The sequence below is a fragment of the Oreochromis aureus genome, linkage group 4 (assembly GCF_013358895.1).
Source record: "Oreochromis aureus strain Israel breed Guangdong linkage group 4, ZZ_aureus, whole genome shotgun sequence".
Classification (NCBI taxonomy): Eukaryota; Metazoa; Chordata; class Actinopteri; order Cichliformes; family Cichlidae; genus Oreochromis; species Oreochromis aureus.
Window position 1 is genome coordinate 31184484 of NC_052945.1, and position 18280 is coordinate 31202763.

Consider the following 18280-nt stretch of genomic DNA (forward strand, 5'->3'; position numbering starts at 1 on the left):
CGCACACAGCAACCAAGACAGAGGATCCTGACTTGTGAAGTTATCACTGAATAAAAGGCGTGAGTGATCGGAAAGTTGGAAAGCGGCGTGATGTGCAAGCAGAACCAAAGACTGAAGATAAATATGAAACAAAGAGTGATGTAAAGCCCCACGCATACCACATACCTCTGAAAACATGGGCAGTTTTTTGGCAAAGTCGACGACGCGAGTGATGGCAGGGGTCATTATCTTGGTGAACTCGCTGAAGGCTTCCAGATCCACCTTATCTCCATCTGAAGTGGGCACCATAGGACCCTGGCCAATATCATCGGGCTGGAAAGGAAAAATTTTTCATATTGTGAAACTTTTAAATATCACAAGGAATATCTGCTGAATGAGACGCTTAACGCCCGGCCTGTGGGTTGACTTTGATTCTCTGTGCAGTCAAAAGCGGCCCCAAACAGAGGAGGCGTATTAAAGAAGCTCAAGGAAAAATGGAGTCGGTTTAGGAGATTACAGCTTTAGAAGAACACGATGTAATATAAATGTAAATGCAGCATATACGATGTTACGTTATGATGTTACAAAATGGAAACAAATATTTAAAACTGCATGTTTATTTCTGGGCTTTGATGCCAACTGTTCAGCGGTGTGTGCAAGATGCAAATCACATCACAGTCGTTGCATTGTTTTAGTTTAAGCACATGAATGTTCACTCTTTTGTAATATGAGCACAATGCCTAAGAAATTATTTCCAGTTGCTGGCGATCCAAAGCATGAGCTGTGATTTGTGTCCTCCTCCTCATGTATCGTTCGGTCTTTACCTTTCAACATAAAGCGCTCTGAGGCAACGCTACATAAATAAAAGTGAGCTGAATCGAACTGTAACCTTGGCCTGTTAAAAACTTTAAAGCTGTCTTTACCTTCATGGAACCGTTGCCTGGTAACAAACATCTGACCTTTGCGTCAAGGTAACCTTGGGAGGTTTAAAGCACGTGCGCCCGCACGTTACAGTGATCACACGGGACGCCACAGAGCAAGCTGGCCATGATGAAAAGGAGAGCTCTCAAAACGGCTTCTTTTGAAATGAAGAGAAGTCGCCTTCTTTCATGTTGAAGCTTGATATCTGAAGTGGAACTGACTTTCAAGGCGCTGTTGAATTCTGGAATAACGAGCTACATGAAAGAAGGAAGGAGCTGTTGTGAGGACCAAACAGCAGCCTGATTCAAATGCCCAGATCTGTGTTGTGTAATGTTTTTGCAGTTTCTGCTGCGTTTTCATAATCTAAGATGATGCTTTATACTTTTTCCATCTCTGTTGCTGTATAATTTAAATTTTTGCTTTCTATAAACTTCATATTTGTTATCTCTAAAGCACCCTTGGGTGTGCAGGCAGCCATTCTTGGACCGTCTGGAAGTTTTTTTCCTGCACAGGATCCTTCTTGGTCACACTGGATAGATCCGTGTGTAATAAATACATTTCTGCATGACGCAAAAGAGCAACTGTTGGCAATTAAGGTGCAAACGGCACCCCGGTTTCCTCCACGGGCTGTGTGCCACAGCCACGGCTGACACAGCGTGATGTAAAACTCTGCAAAGAGCCATCTCTGAACTGAACATGACACTGTTATTGACTTTCATGTGAAACATTTCTGTTCTAGTTTATGCAACAGTGCTCAGCCTGAAGGCGATGTCCACTCAACTAAAAGCCTACCAGGAATTTGCGCTTCTGTTTCCAGCTGGAGCCCTGGGCGTTGGTGTGCCGGTGGGCTTCGGTCACCATCCTGATCAGCTCCCACTCTGCGGTGTCTGGCTCTGGCCTCGTCTGTAGCATCCGCATCATTTCCTCTTTCTTCCTCTTCTCGCGGTTCTCCTCGATCAGACGGCGCTTGGCCACGCGCTTTGAGTCATCCAACACCACTATCAGACAGGGGCAGGAAGGACACAGTAACATGGAATTGTTCTTTTCTCTGTGGGAGATGAGTCTTTGTGGAAAGCCTACCAGTTTAGTCAAAAATAGGCACAGTGAACATGCATTATTGTACCGAGAAGCTCTGATATATTTGTCTACAGCTGAGCTGGAAACCTTTTCAATGCAGCAGCTGTCGATCGTAGGTTTTACACTGAAAGGACTTGGCTAATAGACTAATTATGCATTACGCCTGGATGACTCTTTCACCGAGTGCCTATAATCACAGCTCTCTTCCAACATGAGTACTCTGTGCACATTCAGTGTCAGTAATAATCAATCCCGTCCTGTAAGGACACGGGCTAAATCAGTTTTAGCAAATGTGTTCAGAATAATCACAAAGAGATGTTACTTCTGTTGCATAACACTTTGTAGTAAAATCCTATATACGCTGCTGTATAAAGGCACAAACAGCTTGCATACAAGGTTGCACAGATGATATCCTGGTTACGCACTCAGTGCTAATAAAAGCACCTACTTTTGTGTACACTGCCATCCTCGTGTTTGCAAGGAGCTCTGGTGACACTGAGTGCGTTTATCAGACGTGACTCAAGTCTCCTCCTCTGCTAATCCACTGCAGTAAATAGCTTATAAATTTAAAGTACTACTGCTGCTAAAACAAATACTAAAACAAACATAAAGAAGTCAAGATGCTACAAATATTCTGAATGTGTGTGTGTGAGGTTTTTTTTAAAAAACATCCTGGGAAAAACAAACCTTTCCCTAGATCCACACAAGCAGATGCACTTGCAAAGATGCTGATGAGCATGTGAGTGTGTTCCCCATTATTCATCGCTCTAACTAGTTAGACTGCAACCTTGTGCAGAAATCTGTGTGAACACCCAGTAACACGTTTTTGCAAATTTTCAAAGGGTGTACTGTTCATCTCAAATTAGAGTCCAGTCCAAAGTTTTTATGCGAGAACAAAAGACTCAGGCTACCCACGCATGCACGGGTTTCACGCTTCGATGCTCTTGCCTCTCACTTACTTTGAATGGAGCTGTGGATCCATGGTTCTGTTTTGTTTGTGATGAATATTTCCCTCTCTATCGAGAGAGTGTTTGAGGATAAGGATGACTGATCGTTGTAGTTGTATGCGAACAACACTAGATGCCGATAGCTAGCTTAGCTCATGCTAATCAAAGCTCCGTTAGCTTGTTTTATGAAGGATTTTTATAGATGCTTTGAAGATTATGCCAGCACAGCTTTAGGCATGGCTACTGCCAAACACTGTAACAATGTGCACTGCTCAAGTGAGCTAAAAAAGATAAAGCCAACACAAAAGTAACAAAAACTTCTGCATAGCTTCACTTCACATAAAAACTACACAGTGCATGATTTCTTTCTTCTTTTTTTGTTAAATCAATCCATCTGGACGCTGAGATTGGTGCAGTAATTTGACAGGTGTCCCCTTCTGCTAGGCTTCAAGCCTCTGAACTGCACCTCTGGAGCCTGTTTGTGCTCCTGCTGCCTTTCGGAACATTTTAATGGAATTAACAGAGAAACAGTTTGACTTACTGTGGGGTAACTGTAACACAGCGAACAGAGCATCTGATTTTTACGAGTAAAATTCTATTATTTTTATCAATGTATTACTCAGCACTGGTTAGCAGCTATCTGCACTTGTGTGTTGCACTTGTACATTTCATGAATGCCCGTAGCTAAGCACACTTGCAGGCATTAACAGATTAACGACTAATCACCTTCTCTTCTAAACAGGGTAACTTCTGGCTCTAAAAGTCCAACACGGCAGATAAAACTGAGAAGTTACATTCAACTAGCACCGTAACTGCCAGGCACAATCTATTTTACTTTTTTACTTCTATGTGAAATATTTGTTTTTACTAGACTAGTAAAAGTTGTAAGATTATTATTAGATATTATTTTTTTGTTTTACTTTTCTTTTGTGATTTCTAGTGTGAGTTACTTTCTCTGCACAGCACCTTCAATCTGCCTTTGTGTAAGAAGGCTGCTTTTTAAATAAATGAAACTCAGTGAACTAAAAATCATTACCTCTTCTCTAAAAACTATGACGAGCTTAAAAAACAAACAAAAAAACTCACAGTCCATGGCCATGCCCACAGAGATGCATTTCTTAAAGCGGCACAGCTGGCACTGGTTGCGCGTGATCTTGTCGATGATGCAGCAACCTTCATATTTACAGGAGTAGGACGGATGGAGGTTCTTCTGGATGGTCCGGCGGAAAAAACCCTGAGGAGAAGGAAAGGGGAACAGGTGTCTTCCTGTTAAAAGGGAGTTTTTCCTTCCCACTTTCACCAAAGTGCTTGCTCATAGGGAGTCAGTATGATTGTTGGGTTTTTCTGTATGTGTTATTGTAGTTTCTACCTTACAGCATAAAACGCCTTAAGGTGACTGTTGCTGTTATTGGGGCTGTATAAATAAAAATGAATTGAACTGATGTCAAAATTAAATCCACCAATTAAATGTTCTTGTGTTCTGATTACAATAAAACAAGCTCATTAAATGAGTCACATCACAAGGCATGTTGGTGACTGTGAGCCAAGATCCTGCTTGCCAAAAATCGTGAAGTAATGAACTGATGGCATGACTGAACATCTCTCGCAAGCTTAACACGAGACGGTTTGATTGGAATAACACCGCAGACGTGGTTTACAAAGGCCTGGTTTGTAGCAAAAGTGGAAAGTGGAGCGAGGTAGGAAATGTTACTCTGTTATTTGAAAGTTAAGTGAATACGAAACAAGTGTTTCTGCCTGAGGAAACACACAAATTTAAATGTTTCTCCCCTGTGAGTGTGTTATATTGAGAATAACTGCAGCCAGCTTTAGGGGCTGCTGTCAGGCTGCCAGTCGTTAGATACTAGATCTGTTCTCAGCACCTCTGTGCCTGCCATCAAGGAGTCTGCTGGCAACTCACTAATGTACAGTATGGCACATATGTCTGTATTTGAAACAGGAGATTGATGTTTCCTTTACTGATTTTTTCCCTGAATGTCAAACTGCCAAACAGCTGGATTCTAAACATCATAAAAGGCTGTTTATTTTTTCTTTTTCAAATCAAAAGGGACAAATAAAGATGCTATCAGACGTGTCAGACATGAGGAAGGAACCAATCTTCTCCACTGTTTGGCTGAGCTGTGTAAAACTGTAGGGTACATTGGTATGAGATGGACTTTTTACTGTTGTTATGTGCTGAGAAACTCCATTTTTTAAAGAACATTTAGAGTATTTAAGGTGGAACTGTTAATTTCCTGTGCATGAATCATTGTCAACTTTACAGCCTTCTTATACTATCAAAGAGCCGGCTGCTTTGAGTGAATGTGAAACTGCACTTATTTTTCTAAACACATGTCAGATTGCTCATCTGCTCATTGTGGAATGGGTTTATAAATGTGAGCGTTTTCAAAAAGCACTTGTTTACATTAGAAGAAAATTTGGCGTAGCTTATGAGGCAGTGGTGTTACTGGTCCATTCTACTTCACATCAAACTCAACTTTAATTGGTTTTATGAACTGAGACCAGTCTGACAGCACTGATGTGAACTGTAGTGACAGATTTTCAGTCAAACCCACCTACTGCGTATATTAGGACACCAAATGTGTTTTCATCTTGGGCTGCAATCAGTCCCAAACAAAGTCGTCATTCTTACTCATGCTGGGAGTACAACAACTGTGGTACCAAACAGACTAAATAAAGAATAAAAGCCAGTGATTTCCTTTAAATAGTAAAAACTGAATATTTTTAAACTAGTCATGCTGCTCAGTCACATGAGGATCCTTAACAACCTAAATTGTGTAGGATGGATTGTGGTGTGACCAGAAAGCAACAAAGAGGCTATTGCTACTGAAATTGCACGAACACTTGTTAGCAGCTAACATGGTTCAAAGGTTGCATAATACTCAAATTATAGCAACACCGCAGGGGCGTTTGGGAGCTATGTAACTGCTGTAGGTTATGCTGAGAAAAAGCTCCTCTCCACTGCAGAGCATTTATTCAGCTCTCTGACTTGGAGCATAAATATTGTAGCTGCACAGAATGAGCTCATCTTCATCTACACAACAAGACAGCTCTGCATCAGTACGTGTGAAAGAAATAGTGTAAGATATTACTGAGGTGGATTAATACAAGGCATTAAGAATGAGACGGCCTGAACACACTAAAATCTGAGGTTGGAGAATGAATTGTAATGGTAGCTTTCAGCTCGACTCCTGATTGAACAAAAGACTCCTGAGGGAATTGGCTAACCTCATCAGAATAATTCAGTTAGCTGTGACTGACAATTGTTCTTTCTTACTGATCCTTCAGTGTTTTCCAAAGAACTAAATGCAATTTTTATATATAGAAATGGGTGGGAGTGGGGGCACATGCAAGTGAAAGGAAACATAATCAGGAGGAGTAATCGTAGCTGCCTCGTCAGGGAGCCGAAGGACTTTCGTCGTCTTGGGTTAAAAGCTGTAGTACTGTTTTCCTCTGCAGCTTCAATTAGCTTGGCGTAGGGACACGTGAACAATTTCTCCAACCGCTATAGATTTTGGTTTATGCAGACTGTCATGTTTACCCTACAGAGCCGGCGGCAGCCTATGAGGTTGAGTTGGAGTCTGTCCAAGACAAGAGACGTCCTGGAGAAACAGCTGAATGTCATCACAACAGTGACGTAGTGAGTTACTGGTAGGACAACAGAAGACATGACGGGCTGGGGCTAGCTGGTTAACAGTGAAAGAACTTACAAATCACACTGTTCACTATCTGCAGAAATACTGAAATACAGCACAATAATACCAAAGTTTATGTTTATGTGTTTCGAACACTGAGCTTTTTCACATTTAACTATTCAGCGACCTGTAATACATGACAAACTAATATCTGCACCATTTTGATACAACTGAGAGATGTTATGTACCTTGCAGCCCTCACACGTGATGCAGCGGTAGTGGTACCCAGTCGCCTTGTCCCCACACACTACACACGGCTCGTCCTTCTCCAGGTAGCTGGGGATGTACCCTGGAACAGAGACGCTAAGAGCTATAGGAGAGGAAGAGGAGGTCGAAAAGAAAGATAGGATGGAATGAGAGATGGGTGAAGGAGTGCGAACAAGGCAGTACAAGCAAGATGGATGGTGAGGCGTGATGACGTAAGAGCAAGAGTTTGAGTGATAAAGGAGGATTGGGATGAATGGGGTCAGAGAGGGAGGAAGAGAAGAAGAGGAGTAGTGATGAAGAGGAGTGGAGAAGGAAAGGGGGGGCGAGGATGAGTGTTATCACAGGGGCCTCAATGAAAGACCTGCAAACACGGCCCCTACAGACTGTGATACAAGATGAAACATATGCACAGTTGCAAGAATAAGACAGTATACCAGTAACATGTCAGTTTTGAAGTCAGAAGCTTAAGCTTCATCTTAGTCACAATTACAGACAAAGCAACCTGATTATTGCCAAGACTTGCACATCAAGATGAGAGAGAGTTCAGTTCATCAATATTTCTTCTCATCACACAACAAGCTACATCTCAAAGGTCAGAATTCTGATTTGATCATTCCAAAACCCGAGTTTTCCTCTTTTTCAGCCATTCTGATATTTGTTCAGTTGTGTGCTTTAGGCTCAGGAGCTTCATTCTCCTATAATCTTATATGTTTTGACACAATTCTGAATTCCCAGATCCCTCAAAGACTGCAAGGATCCCGACCTTGAGGAAATCAACTCTAAGCCACGATAGTCAAAGGAATTTGCAAATAAAATTTGCAAAGAAAAGCGTCTGGACTTCTTTAAGTTGCTTGAAGACGTTTCACCTCTCATCCGAGAAGCTTCTTCAGTTCTAAGGTCAAATGGCCGAGAGTCCCAGATTTAACCCAGTGGGAGTATCCCCCCAAGGAGGGACAAAGGACCCCCTGGTGATCCTCTAATCACATGCGCCCAGGTGTGAAAGCGGGTGTGGGACCTAATCAGCCAGGGTTTCGGGTGAGCTCATTGTGAAACCTGGCCCCACCTTGTCATGTGAATTCCTGAGGTCAGATGGCCCAGGATGTGAGTGGGCGTTAAGGCGTCTGGGGAGGGAACTCAAAACTGGATTATAGATGGCAGACAGTTGGTGTCGTAAACCACCGCCTCTGTTCAAAGATGGTCGCTCACAGTGGACATAGATGGCCTCTTTCACTCCTCTTTCAAACCATCTGTCCTCTCTGTCCAAAATGTGAACATTGGCATCCTCGAAAGAGTGACCTTTATCCTTAAGATGCAGATGGACTGCTGAGTCTTGTCCTGTGGAGGTGGCTCTTCTATGTTGTGCCATGCGCTTGTGAAGTGGCTGTTTGGTCTCTCCAATGTAGAGGTCTGGGCATTCCTCGCTGCACTGTACAGCATACACCACGTTGTTAAGTCTGTGTTTTGGAGTTTTGTCTTTCGGGTGAACCAGTTTCTGTCTGAGTGTGTTGCTGGGTCTGAAGTACACTGGGATGTTGTGCTTGGAGAAAACTCTCCTGAGTTTCTCTGATACACCGGCTACATAGGGGATGACAACGTTGTTGCGTCTGTCTTTCTTATCCTCCCTCGCTGGTGTCACATGAGCTTCTGATCTTCTTCTTTTCTGTGCCTCTTTGCTGACTTTATGAACGCCCAGTTAGGATAACCACATGTTTTGAGTGCTTCCTTTACGTGTGTGTGTTCCTTCTTTTTCCCTTCAGGCTTAGAGGGAACAAGTTCTGCCCGGTGGTCTAGGGTCCTAATTACTCCAAGTTTGTGTTCCAGAGGGTGATGGGAGTCAAAGAGGAGGTACTGGTCCGTGTGTGTGGGCTTCCGGTATCTGGGACTCTCGGCCATTTGACCTTAGAACTGAAGAAGCTTCTCGGATGAGAGGTGAAACGTCTTCAAGCAACTTAAAGAAGTCCAGACGCTTTTCTTTGCAAATTTTCTTTGCAAATTCCTTTGACTACGATGACCTGGATGACTGAGAACCTTCACAGACATACTCTAAGCCACGATGCCACTTCCACCACGCTTCACAGTGGGGATGATGTTTTGGTGCAGTACCTTTTCAGTGTCAGGCAAAAGTTCAGCTTTTGTCTCTTTACGTCGCATGTTTTTTCATGAACAAAGACTAAAGCTAAGTGTAGGGATTTCTGCAAACATTTTGCTCCAAACGTTGGGTTCTTTCCAATCTGCCAGGACTGCATGTTGTGTTCTCGGTGTCCTGAACTTTGCTCCATTTGTGGGCAGTTTGCCTACCCATGGACTGATGTACAGCCAAGTTTTGCTTTTGTAGCCTTTCCCAGCTTCATGCCTCTTTTAAGGTTCTCAAAAAGTTTTGAGGAATGATTGAGGAACAGTTCACACCAGCCAACCTTTTTTTTAAAGATGATAAGACTGTCAGTAAACTGAGTTTTTATGGTTTTACTAATAGGGAGGGGGGCCCTCTATAACTGACAGCTGCAGTCTCCTTAATAGGAACACCTCACTCCCAGGATCTTTTGGAGAAATCGCTCGTTTTTTCCCCCCTGCTTTTGTCTGTAAATGTGACTTAGACTTAAGGTCAAAGATTAAGAGGGGAAAGCCTGTTAATTAAATCCTTGTATAACAACCTTTTTCTTGCAACTTTAAGACAGGCAGTCTTTCCTGCAGACTCCGATATCATGCCAGCTTATAAGGTTTACACTCACATTCCCAGAATTCATGAAATATGCTTTTCATCTTCGCATTTCATTGACTAATTTATTTCTCTTCAGAAGTTTCCTTGAACTCTTTGATCCTCTGAAGTCACACAATATGAATATATGTAACAAACATAAGAATTCTAACCTCTAAGCTGTCATGTAGTTGCACAAGGATCACCAACCACCCAACGCACAGGTACAAACAATAACCCACATGTACAGAGGCTTCTGGAAATCACAAAAGTAAAGTCTGCTCCACAGGGAGCATACTTATTCAGTCAATCCTCTTGTACTACTGAAGCGAAGAAGAGAAAAAAGTAGATCCATTCTGATTCTGTATAATTTCATGCGATAATGTATAATAAACATATAAAAGTGAACGAACAATGTTGTTGCTGAGTTAAGTTGTTTTACAGATAGTCGTTTGCATCTTCATCACAGACATGATTTGCGACATAGCTTTGGTCGTGATGTAACAGTTATCTTGTAAGGCTCCAATCATGCAGACCTACCAACTAGTTGGCGACTGGCAACTAGTTGGGATCTCAGGAAAAATGCATATTTCCTGACAGTGATGCACCAAAAATTCCTTGTGACTGTTGTGGTCGTTAGTAGACTAACACACTCAACTATGGTTTCTTCGTAAAATGTTAATTTGTCTGAAACCACACGGAACTACTGTGAAAAGTGTCACCCATACGATTAGCCATCAAGTAAAAGTTGCATCTTTTGAATCGCACTGGTTCCAGCAGTAAGGCTCACCTTTTATTAAACGTGAACGTTCCAGTTTTAGTGTGTAGGAAGAGCCCAATTAAAGACATGTCTAGTTTCAAAGACTTAAGTGATTTTGCAATTTCAATACAAACAATTCATAATCCAGATTTTTAATTAAGCACCCCTACACCACAAGCTAACACGATGGAAAACACTACATTAATTTGGCTCGACGATATCAGAGGCTAGCATTTTAAATCAGGAAAAAACCAAAAACCAAAAACCAATTACAACGTTTACAGGTAGAAATAAATGCTGATTCTGTTTATTTATCCATAACATGAATAATGAATACTGCATACATCTATTTGAATTGTTTGGATAATAATGATGGATCTTTTGATTTTTTTCTGCTTTAATCCATTAAAGATTAGTCCTGAACATTCATAGTCCGGTTTAACCAATCCCCCTTGGTTAGCTAATTTGTGTTCAACAAGGCCTCTGAGGGAAACTATTCCCTGTCACCATTGTATAATCATATTCCTGACAATAAGGACACCACTCAAAACCCAGGGGAGCTGCCGAGTCACGGATTTAAACCAATCACTGGCCGAATCCAGCAGTACATCAAAAGACATCGTCTTAGAGCAAATACGCTTTGAATTGTGTTCACTTCCATGTGGGGGGTGACACAAACAACAAGACTGAGGTAGAGATAATAAAGTTAGTTACCGGACATGCTCTTCACTGAGCACTGGCTGTTCTTTCTCTTTCTTTTCGGCACATCTGGCCACCTGGGAGGGTGGAGGAGAAGAGGGTGGAAGGAAAAAAAGACAGAAGTGATTAAAAAAAGATAACATTATAACAATTTCAGGAAAAAAACATTTCATTACTAAGATTTCTTTTTCTAATCCTGATAAGGCAAAGACAGATTTCTGTTTAAATCTTGTGATTAACTACAGTAATAAAAAAAATGCCCACCATAATTTTCCAGCTAAAATAAGACATAAGATAACACTGCTAGAAAAACTGGTAGAAAAACATGGAAACTATGCTGCATTTTAGATATTTAAAGGAATCCTCTTCATGAAAATGTTGGTCTGCATTCACAGCACAGACTTACATTTTACATTTGGTTTGTTGGGTAACCAGCCTGACACTTGACATTAAATAAGAGGTGTTAGCTTGTCATGAAAATGTTTTTAATTTCTAAGATCTTTCAAGATCTCAGTGTCTCCTTGTCTTGCTTGCTTTGGAATATGTTCAACTTGTGGACCCAAAATGAGTTCCTGTAATAAATTTGCTAAAGTCATGGTTTGAGCGTGGCGCTAATTAGCAATCCAAACCACCACATTATGCATGGTAACCAAAACCAGCATAATCCAGTCTCTTCAATCACCACTTTAGGCTGCTCTATGATTACAGAAGAAACAGGTTGGTATATTTGAATCTTGTTATTTCGCTACACTATTGAGTTTGTTTGGCAAATAGACTTTGTTTTGAGCCTGTTTCTTTTTTGCTGCTAGACAAAATTATTACCTTGTTTAACCTTACTTGATGCACTATGCTACCCAAGCTAGCTTGAGTAGTGTTAGTCGATAACGGCACAGCTCAAAAACTCGACCATACATGGTAATGACCGGTTTAAAAACAAACAAATAAAACAATAGGATAAGAACAGGATAGTCTACAAATTATCGAGTGTTGTTGTGTCATTTATGTTGGTCTCTAATGTCAGTTTGTACTGTTAGCATTCTTCACATGTTAGCATACTATGAATGGCTGGATGGATAGGTGGACAAATGAACTGATAGGCAACAAAGTTTAACCTAAACACTTTTTGGGGGATTACTGACAAACTCTGGTCACTGATTCAAAACTGAATCATACCAATGCTTCCCAAGCATGGACATGAAGGCTACTCCACTCTGTCCTCCACACTTAAAGACTGCACATACACAATTCATCCCCACCTTCTGTCTCATTCTATAATTCTGTATCCCTCTCTTTTATCACGCTCACAGGACACATTCTGTTATTTGCTCCTAGCAGCAGATTTGGATTACCACACTCTCTCCATCCCCCCCTTTTTTCCCCTATCTATCCACATGTCTGGCTGTTTGCCCCACACCCCTCCCATTCCCATTTTCTCTGTGTCTCTTTAAAAACTCTGTCTCTCTCTCCAAACCACCGCCACTTTGTCGACTCAGAGTTACTGCTATATTCCCTCGATCCTCCCAGTGATTTCGGTCTTTCCCTCCGCTCCACCTCTTTCCTCTCCACTCTTCTCCTCCCTCAACTTCCATCAACACTATTAGGTAACACCACCGTCGTCCCTCCTTCCCCCTGCTCACTGGCTGTCAAATCCACTTTGCTCTTCCAACATAAAAAAAAAAGGAAGAAAAAAAAATCCTCTGACGTCTCTTTCTCAGTTCTTGCTGCTCTTCACGGTCCATGAAACATATTATCTTTAATGCAGTGCACATGGTGAGGCAGTAACATGGTGGGAAACTGTCTGCTCTGGTAGTTGATCAATGTAAACTGAACTGGAGTTTATGTCAGTGTTCACAGCTCTTGTATGCATTTTCTACAATGTGGGAATAACTCAAATGTGCACAATGGTGAGGTTTGGAAAAATTTCCCGAGAATGACTTTGCGCTACTTGAATTCCAATTTATACAACTTAAAAAATGACAATCTACAGGGTAGAGGAAGTTTACGTCTTTTGAAAACTGCAATCATAAAGCTGTAACCATTTATTCCTGACTGCTATGGGGGAAGCAGAACAGAACAGGCTGAAGAAATCCAGCCCTCAGTGGTCCCCATGGTGGTTATAGAGAAGAAGGGTAAACAATTAACAGTTTTGTAATTATACATATATATTTTTTTAGCAAGTAAGAGAAGAAGAAGTTGTAAATATCAGGGCCAACGGTAGCTAGCTAACAGCTGTTATAGGTGTTGAGGTGTCTGCCATTTATCAATGAGAAAAAAGCCAGGTATGTTGTGAACCTTAATAAGCTGTAAAAGGTGACAGCTAGAGCAAACAATCAGTCATATATAGAAATTATCATTTAGTGCGCAAATCTTTGCGTTTGATTTCAGACAGCAAGAGCAGAGAATTCCTTGTATTTGTAAACTTGTGTTTTTGATGCTGTTTAATGATAGTATGTAAGCATGTTGTGATACCAGAAATTCAGTAGCCAGTACCAATAACATTCTTAATATTTACTTTCATACCAAACCAATGTGTCCTTAAACATAAACCCTTTAATGAGTTTGTTTTAAATGCCTGACAGGGCGGTAGCAGGATGTTCATTTGAAACAGGAACATTTGTTTTGTTGACAGACAATAAAACGGTAACACGCATTTTTGGATAATTTTAGGATAAAAAGGAATGCACAGATTATTTTACATATTGTTGGACGTTGAGCTGAAACTCAGTCAGCTTGAGTTCTTACAATGGATCTCTTGCAGATGCGTAAATAAACTGAAAGTTAGCCTTAATTGCTCTGAAAAGCAGGGCAGCATCTTTTGCATATTGCCTTTTGCAAATCAAATATCACCATACCCAACTTAGACTGCCATTCTTATGAACGAGCTGGGGCAGAGATACCGCGACAGCTGGACTAGCCCATCTTCCAATAACAGAAGTTTTTACTGTTTCTTCTTCCCTGGCTTTTGGTCTGGAAAGGTATTGTAATGATCTGTTCTTGTGACATCCCTGATGGGCTTGTTTTAAACAATTACCATCTTCGTTAGAATTTAAACGCTATAACTACATAATTAATTAATTGATAGCTTTGTGAGTTAGTTGAACAAGCAGTCTTAGGCTGATTTGTTAATGTTACTACTCTTGTAACAAGCTACTTGGCATGCATGCTAATGCAGCTTTAAATAGAACCTTTGCCTTAATGAGATTCCCTTTGACAAAGAAATAAATAGCAACTATCCAAAGTGCATTTCTGTTAAAATATAACATACATTTTGTGATACATGAAACAATTATGTGGTTGCAAAGACAGACACAGGAGCTGGTCTAGAGCTCTGTCCTGGGGGCATCAGTTGACACTAACATCCATGAACAACTGATAGCACTTCCAACAAAACAACAAAAAAGAAATAAAGACACATCTACAATCAGCTGACTACGAGGCTATAGATCTTCTTACTGCACTGAAAGAACTGTATTCATGTTGTTTCCCTAAATAAATCATTTTAAACAACATGATAGCAATAAATTTGTTGCAAAAGAATCGTGTTGATAAGACGATGATTTGAGGCTTTCTTTGAGGATTTCACACATTTCATCAGATGAAAGTAAATTAATGCAATCATCCCCTGGAAATCCAATTTCTGAACTACTGTTATGAACTCGTGACTAATAAACTGGTTTACAGATAGAGAAGACCATAAACAGAACTAGACGCTATCCCTCAACACACACAGACATCTCATACTTTATCTGTTATGAGCATGTGGCAGGGAGCACAGATGCCAGCAGAGCACACACCCACTTTCAACATACATGCACGCAATCGCAGAGAAATGCAATCCTGCAATCACACCAACCTGTTGATGCAGTACGGCTGTAAGATATGCATGTTGCTCCTTTTGAAGGAATATCAGCAGGAGATAATGCAGCCCAGCAGCACTGTCTGCTGATCCAGCCTCCCAGGAAGTTACTGCACGTGTCCCACTCAGCCTGGTTCACATGAACACAAGCTGTGTTTGCAGACCTCAAATCCCTGACTATCAGCCTCCCACTGAACTCAGCAATGAGTTGATCCCAGACAAATGCAGAAGAACTGAGCTTGAGTTGCTGCAATCAACTGAAACAGACTTCACTAGTAGCTCTGTGCCTCAGACTGGCTGCTGGGAGGAACGGCCACTCTGTTTATTTCCCTCCCGCCACCCGCCCCTCTCCCTCCCTCTTGCTCTCCCTTCTTTCTAGTTGCTCTTGTCCAGCCTCCCCTCCCTCCCTCCATGTCTGCACGGCATGGTGTAGTTCCTCCCCCCTAAGTGTCATGCTCTCTGTCATCACAACACAACTCGTCATGCCCAGGTTTACCTTGTACAACCTCTCTCTGTCTCTTTAACTTCCTGTCCTTGCTTTATTATACACGTTACGTGTTTCTTCAGCGAGCAGCCCGACTTTCCCTCTTCTCCCTCTCCGGCTCTGGCACCTGTCGTTCCTGCTGATATTTTTACATTTGACTCCTGTCACTTTTCTGGTGCATGACCTCTTTGCTAGCATCCTTCTACTTTGCCCTTTTTATTTTGTTCCCCAAGAGAAAAAAAAAACTGTTGCCTCTCTGGATCCAAACTCACTTAAGCTTTAATGCTAACTTGATTACATAACAGCAGTCTGATGCAGTCTCCCCAGTAGAGCCAAGCGAAGTCTTATGAGGACACAGAGATGCTAGATATCTCATCAATTGAATTAGACTTGTCTGTGATCTCTTTTTGCTCCATGTGAAATCATAAGTTTTAGCTGGTTCAAATTTACCCCGAAGAGTTTAGCTGAATGATCCCAAACAGGGTTCATCTGAGGCATAAGAGCCAAACAACAAGCTCCACAACAAACCATAAATACAGAGGTAACGCTTTCATTTGCTCATTATTTCGTCTTGCTGTTTTCCCAGTTTCACTTCCAGCAGCTTTAACATTAAAGGCCGACCATGAAAGGGAATGACTTATAAACTGACTTTGCCTTTCCAGCTGATGGATTGGTTTGACTTTAGAGATGCAGAACTATAACTGACAGCATGCAAATGTATTTGTCAAACTTTTATTTAAATGAATATTCTGTTTATGTTCAAAATAAAATATTGTCATTTAATATCTTGCATTTTCATACAGGACCTTCTGACTCCACAGGTTACTGTAGAGTTACTGTACGTCCCACTTTAACCAATATCCACGACTCTGTCATTCTCAAAAACACAAACTGCTTACATAATAATGACATCACTTTATTTGTTGTTCAGGTTTTTTCTTCTTCTTCTTCTTTGAATTATGAACATAAAAACGTACCATCAGACTCCGAACCACCATGCAGTTCCATCTGGAAACCATCTGATTGGCAATGGCTTCATTTTTCACCATAACAATGATCCCAAACACACTTTCAATGCAGTAAAAGCACACCTGGATAGTGCTCCAGTGGTGTGTTTTTTTGCCCTCCATAGAGCCTGGAGTGCAACATTATTCAAGCAGTGTGGAATTACACTCTTGAGAAAGGACCACGAAGGTGGCCAACATCCAGAGAAGAGCTTTGAATGCCTTTCTAGAAGCCTGTCGAACTTTTCCTGAAGAGTACTCAAAGAAAGCTGCCTAAGAGAGTTCCTGCCACTGTAAATAATGATAAAGATGGCTTTTCTTTTGGCTTATACATGTTTCCATTTATGTTTGCTATTGTGGCAATAAATCACGGCACCTGTTTTTATATGAGAGTGCAAAATGTGCACTCCTAGCATGTCGTCCGCATTAAAGGCTAAACATATTAGACACATCTACGACTGATCAGCTCTGGTGCCCTTTATTGACAGCAGCAGTTAAACTTTTAAAAAAAAGCAACTAAGCATGAAGGTTTTATATGAACCGATGTCAACATTTTGATAATGTGCACAACAGCTTGCTTTGACATTTTAGCGTGGCAAAATTTGGTAATTACCATTAAACAAAACAAATCAGTATTTGGCAAACGAGAATGCTGAAGTAATGATCGGTCCAGATAAAGAAGTCAGGGGACTACCAGAGTGATAACATTTATCCTGAGGGGATCATGTGTGTCTTCAATAAAATTTATTACGCTCTGCTTTAAGCTATTATTTTTCAAGACATTTCAGCCTCGCTGGTTTCACCAAAGGGAAATGTCAGGGAAATGCCAGCATCAAAGTGATAAGACTTAATATTCTGGAGAATGTAAATGCCAAAATTTCATGGCAATTCATCCAATAGTTGGAGAGAAGTATGAGAGATCAGGGTAAAAGTGGTCGACTGACTTGTAGATCTATACAACCACATCACTAAAATTAAGAGGGAGATGTCCAACTCCAAGTGGAACTAATTATTTTTTCTTGATTTACTATAAAGTAAATGGTGATTCTGGGTATGAGACAAGCAGAAACTTGTGGCCTGAAACATGAAGCCAATGGAGACAAAAACTGCATACCATCCACTGGCTAATAGAGTTCTTATAATGTTGAACTTTACACTGCTAAAAAGCATGTGCATACCCTAGTTTAGTTAGTGCTATAGCTAATTTCCAACTTTTCAAATACTGTACATGAGGTACAAGAAGTTCCACTGAACTACACGTTTCCATCACGTCTGCCGTGTTGGTGGTTTCTGGAGCAAATTTGAGAAAGAACATGTGAGGAAATGTTCGCTCACTTGCATGCATGAAATTCTAGTATTTTATATATATGTTGCTTAACAAGCACTATCAGATATGTGTGTTTTTGCCTTGCACACATGCAGCCTGTAGATGCATCTTGCTGGCCTGTAACTACAGTATGGTCTTTTCTTTACAGGCAACAAGATGTCAAGTTCCCTATAAATGCTGGCATTAATCTCAGTCATGCTGCAGTCTCCAAATCTTGTTTTTTCATTGAATGACTGTAGCTGTAAATAGACTGATGGACTGTTAAACGGACTAATACAACCACAGCCTGTATTCACAAAGCGTCCTTGTACTAAGATTAACTCCTCATGACGAAATTCTTAGAAAAGTCTTAGAATTATGACATTTGCTAGGAAGAGAGTTAAAACTAAATCCTGGTAAAATAAATAAACCAATCAACAAGGGTTATATCCAAAAAATGTTAGCCCTTAGGACAGCTGATGAGGTGAAAAACTGTTTCACGAAGCTTAAGACTTGTTAAAAAGACAAAACAACGGCAACATAATTGTAGTCCTGATGTAGCACACTGAAATGAAAGGACATCACTTTCTTTCTCCTGGTGAGCAAACAGAATATTTGCTTATTCAGTTTGC

General features: G+C 40.9%; 1 protein-coding gene across 6 annotated transcripts in view; it reads right to left on the reverse strand.

Annotated features, from left to right (window-relative positions):
• LOC116309961 (thyroid hormone receptor alpha) overlaps nt 1-18280 on the reverse strand; it is a 111561-nt gene that overhangs the window by 13028 nt on the left and 80253 nt on the right. For 3 of the 6 annotated variants that reach the window (XM_039611040.1, XM_039611039.1, XM_039611038.1), the window contains exons 5-9: nt 11014-11075; nt 6826-6947; nt 4011-4158; nt 1693-1898; nt 166-312 (exon numbers count right to left, since the gene is read on the reverse strand). In XM_039611040.1, the coding sequence (XP_039466974.1) occupies nt 166-312; nt 1693-1898; nt 4011-4158; nt 6826-6947; nt 11014-11075 (685 nt within the window). Of the gene's footprint in view, nt 1-165; nt 313-1692; nt 1899-4010; nt 4159-6825; nt 6948-11013; nt 11076-14851; nt 15158-18280 lie in introns of those variants that run through there. The other 3 variants (XM_039611043.1, XM_039611042.1, XM_039611041.1) reach the window with 3 other exon arrangements.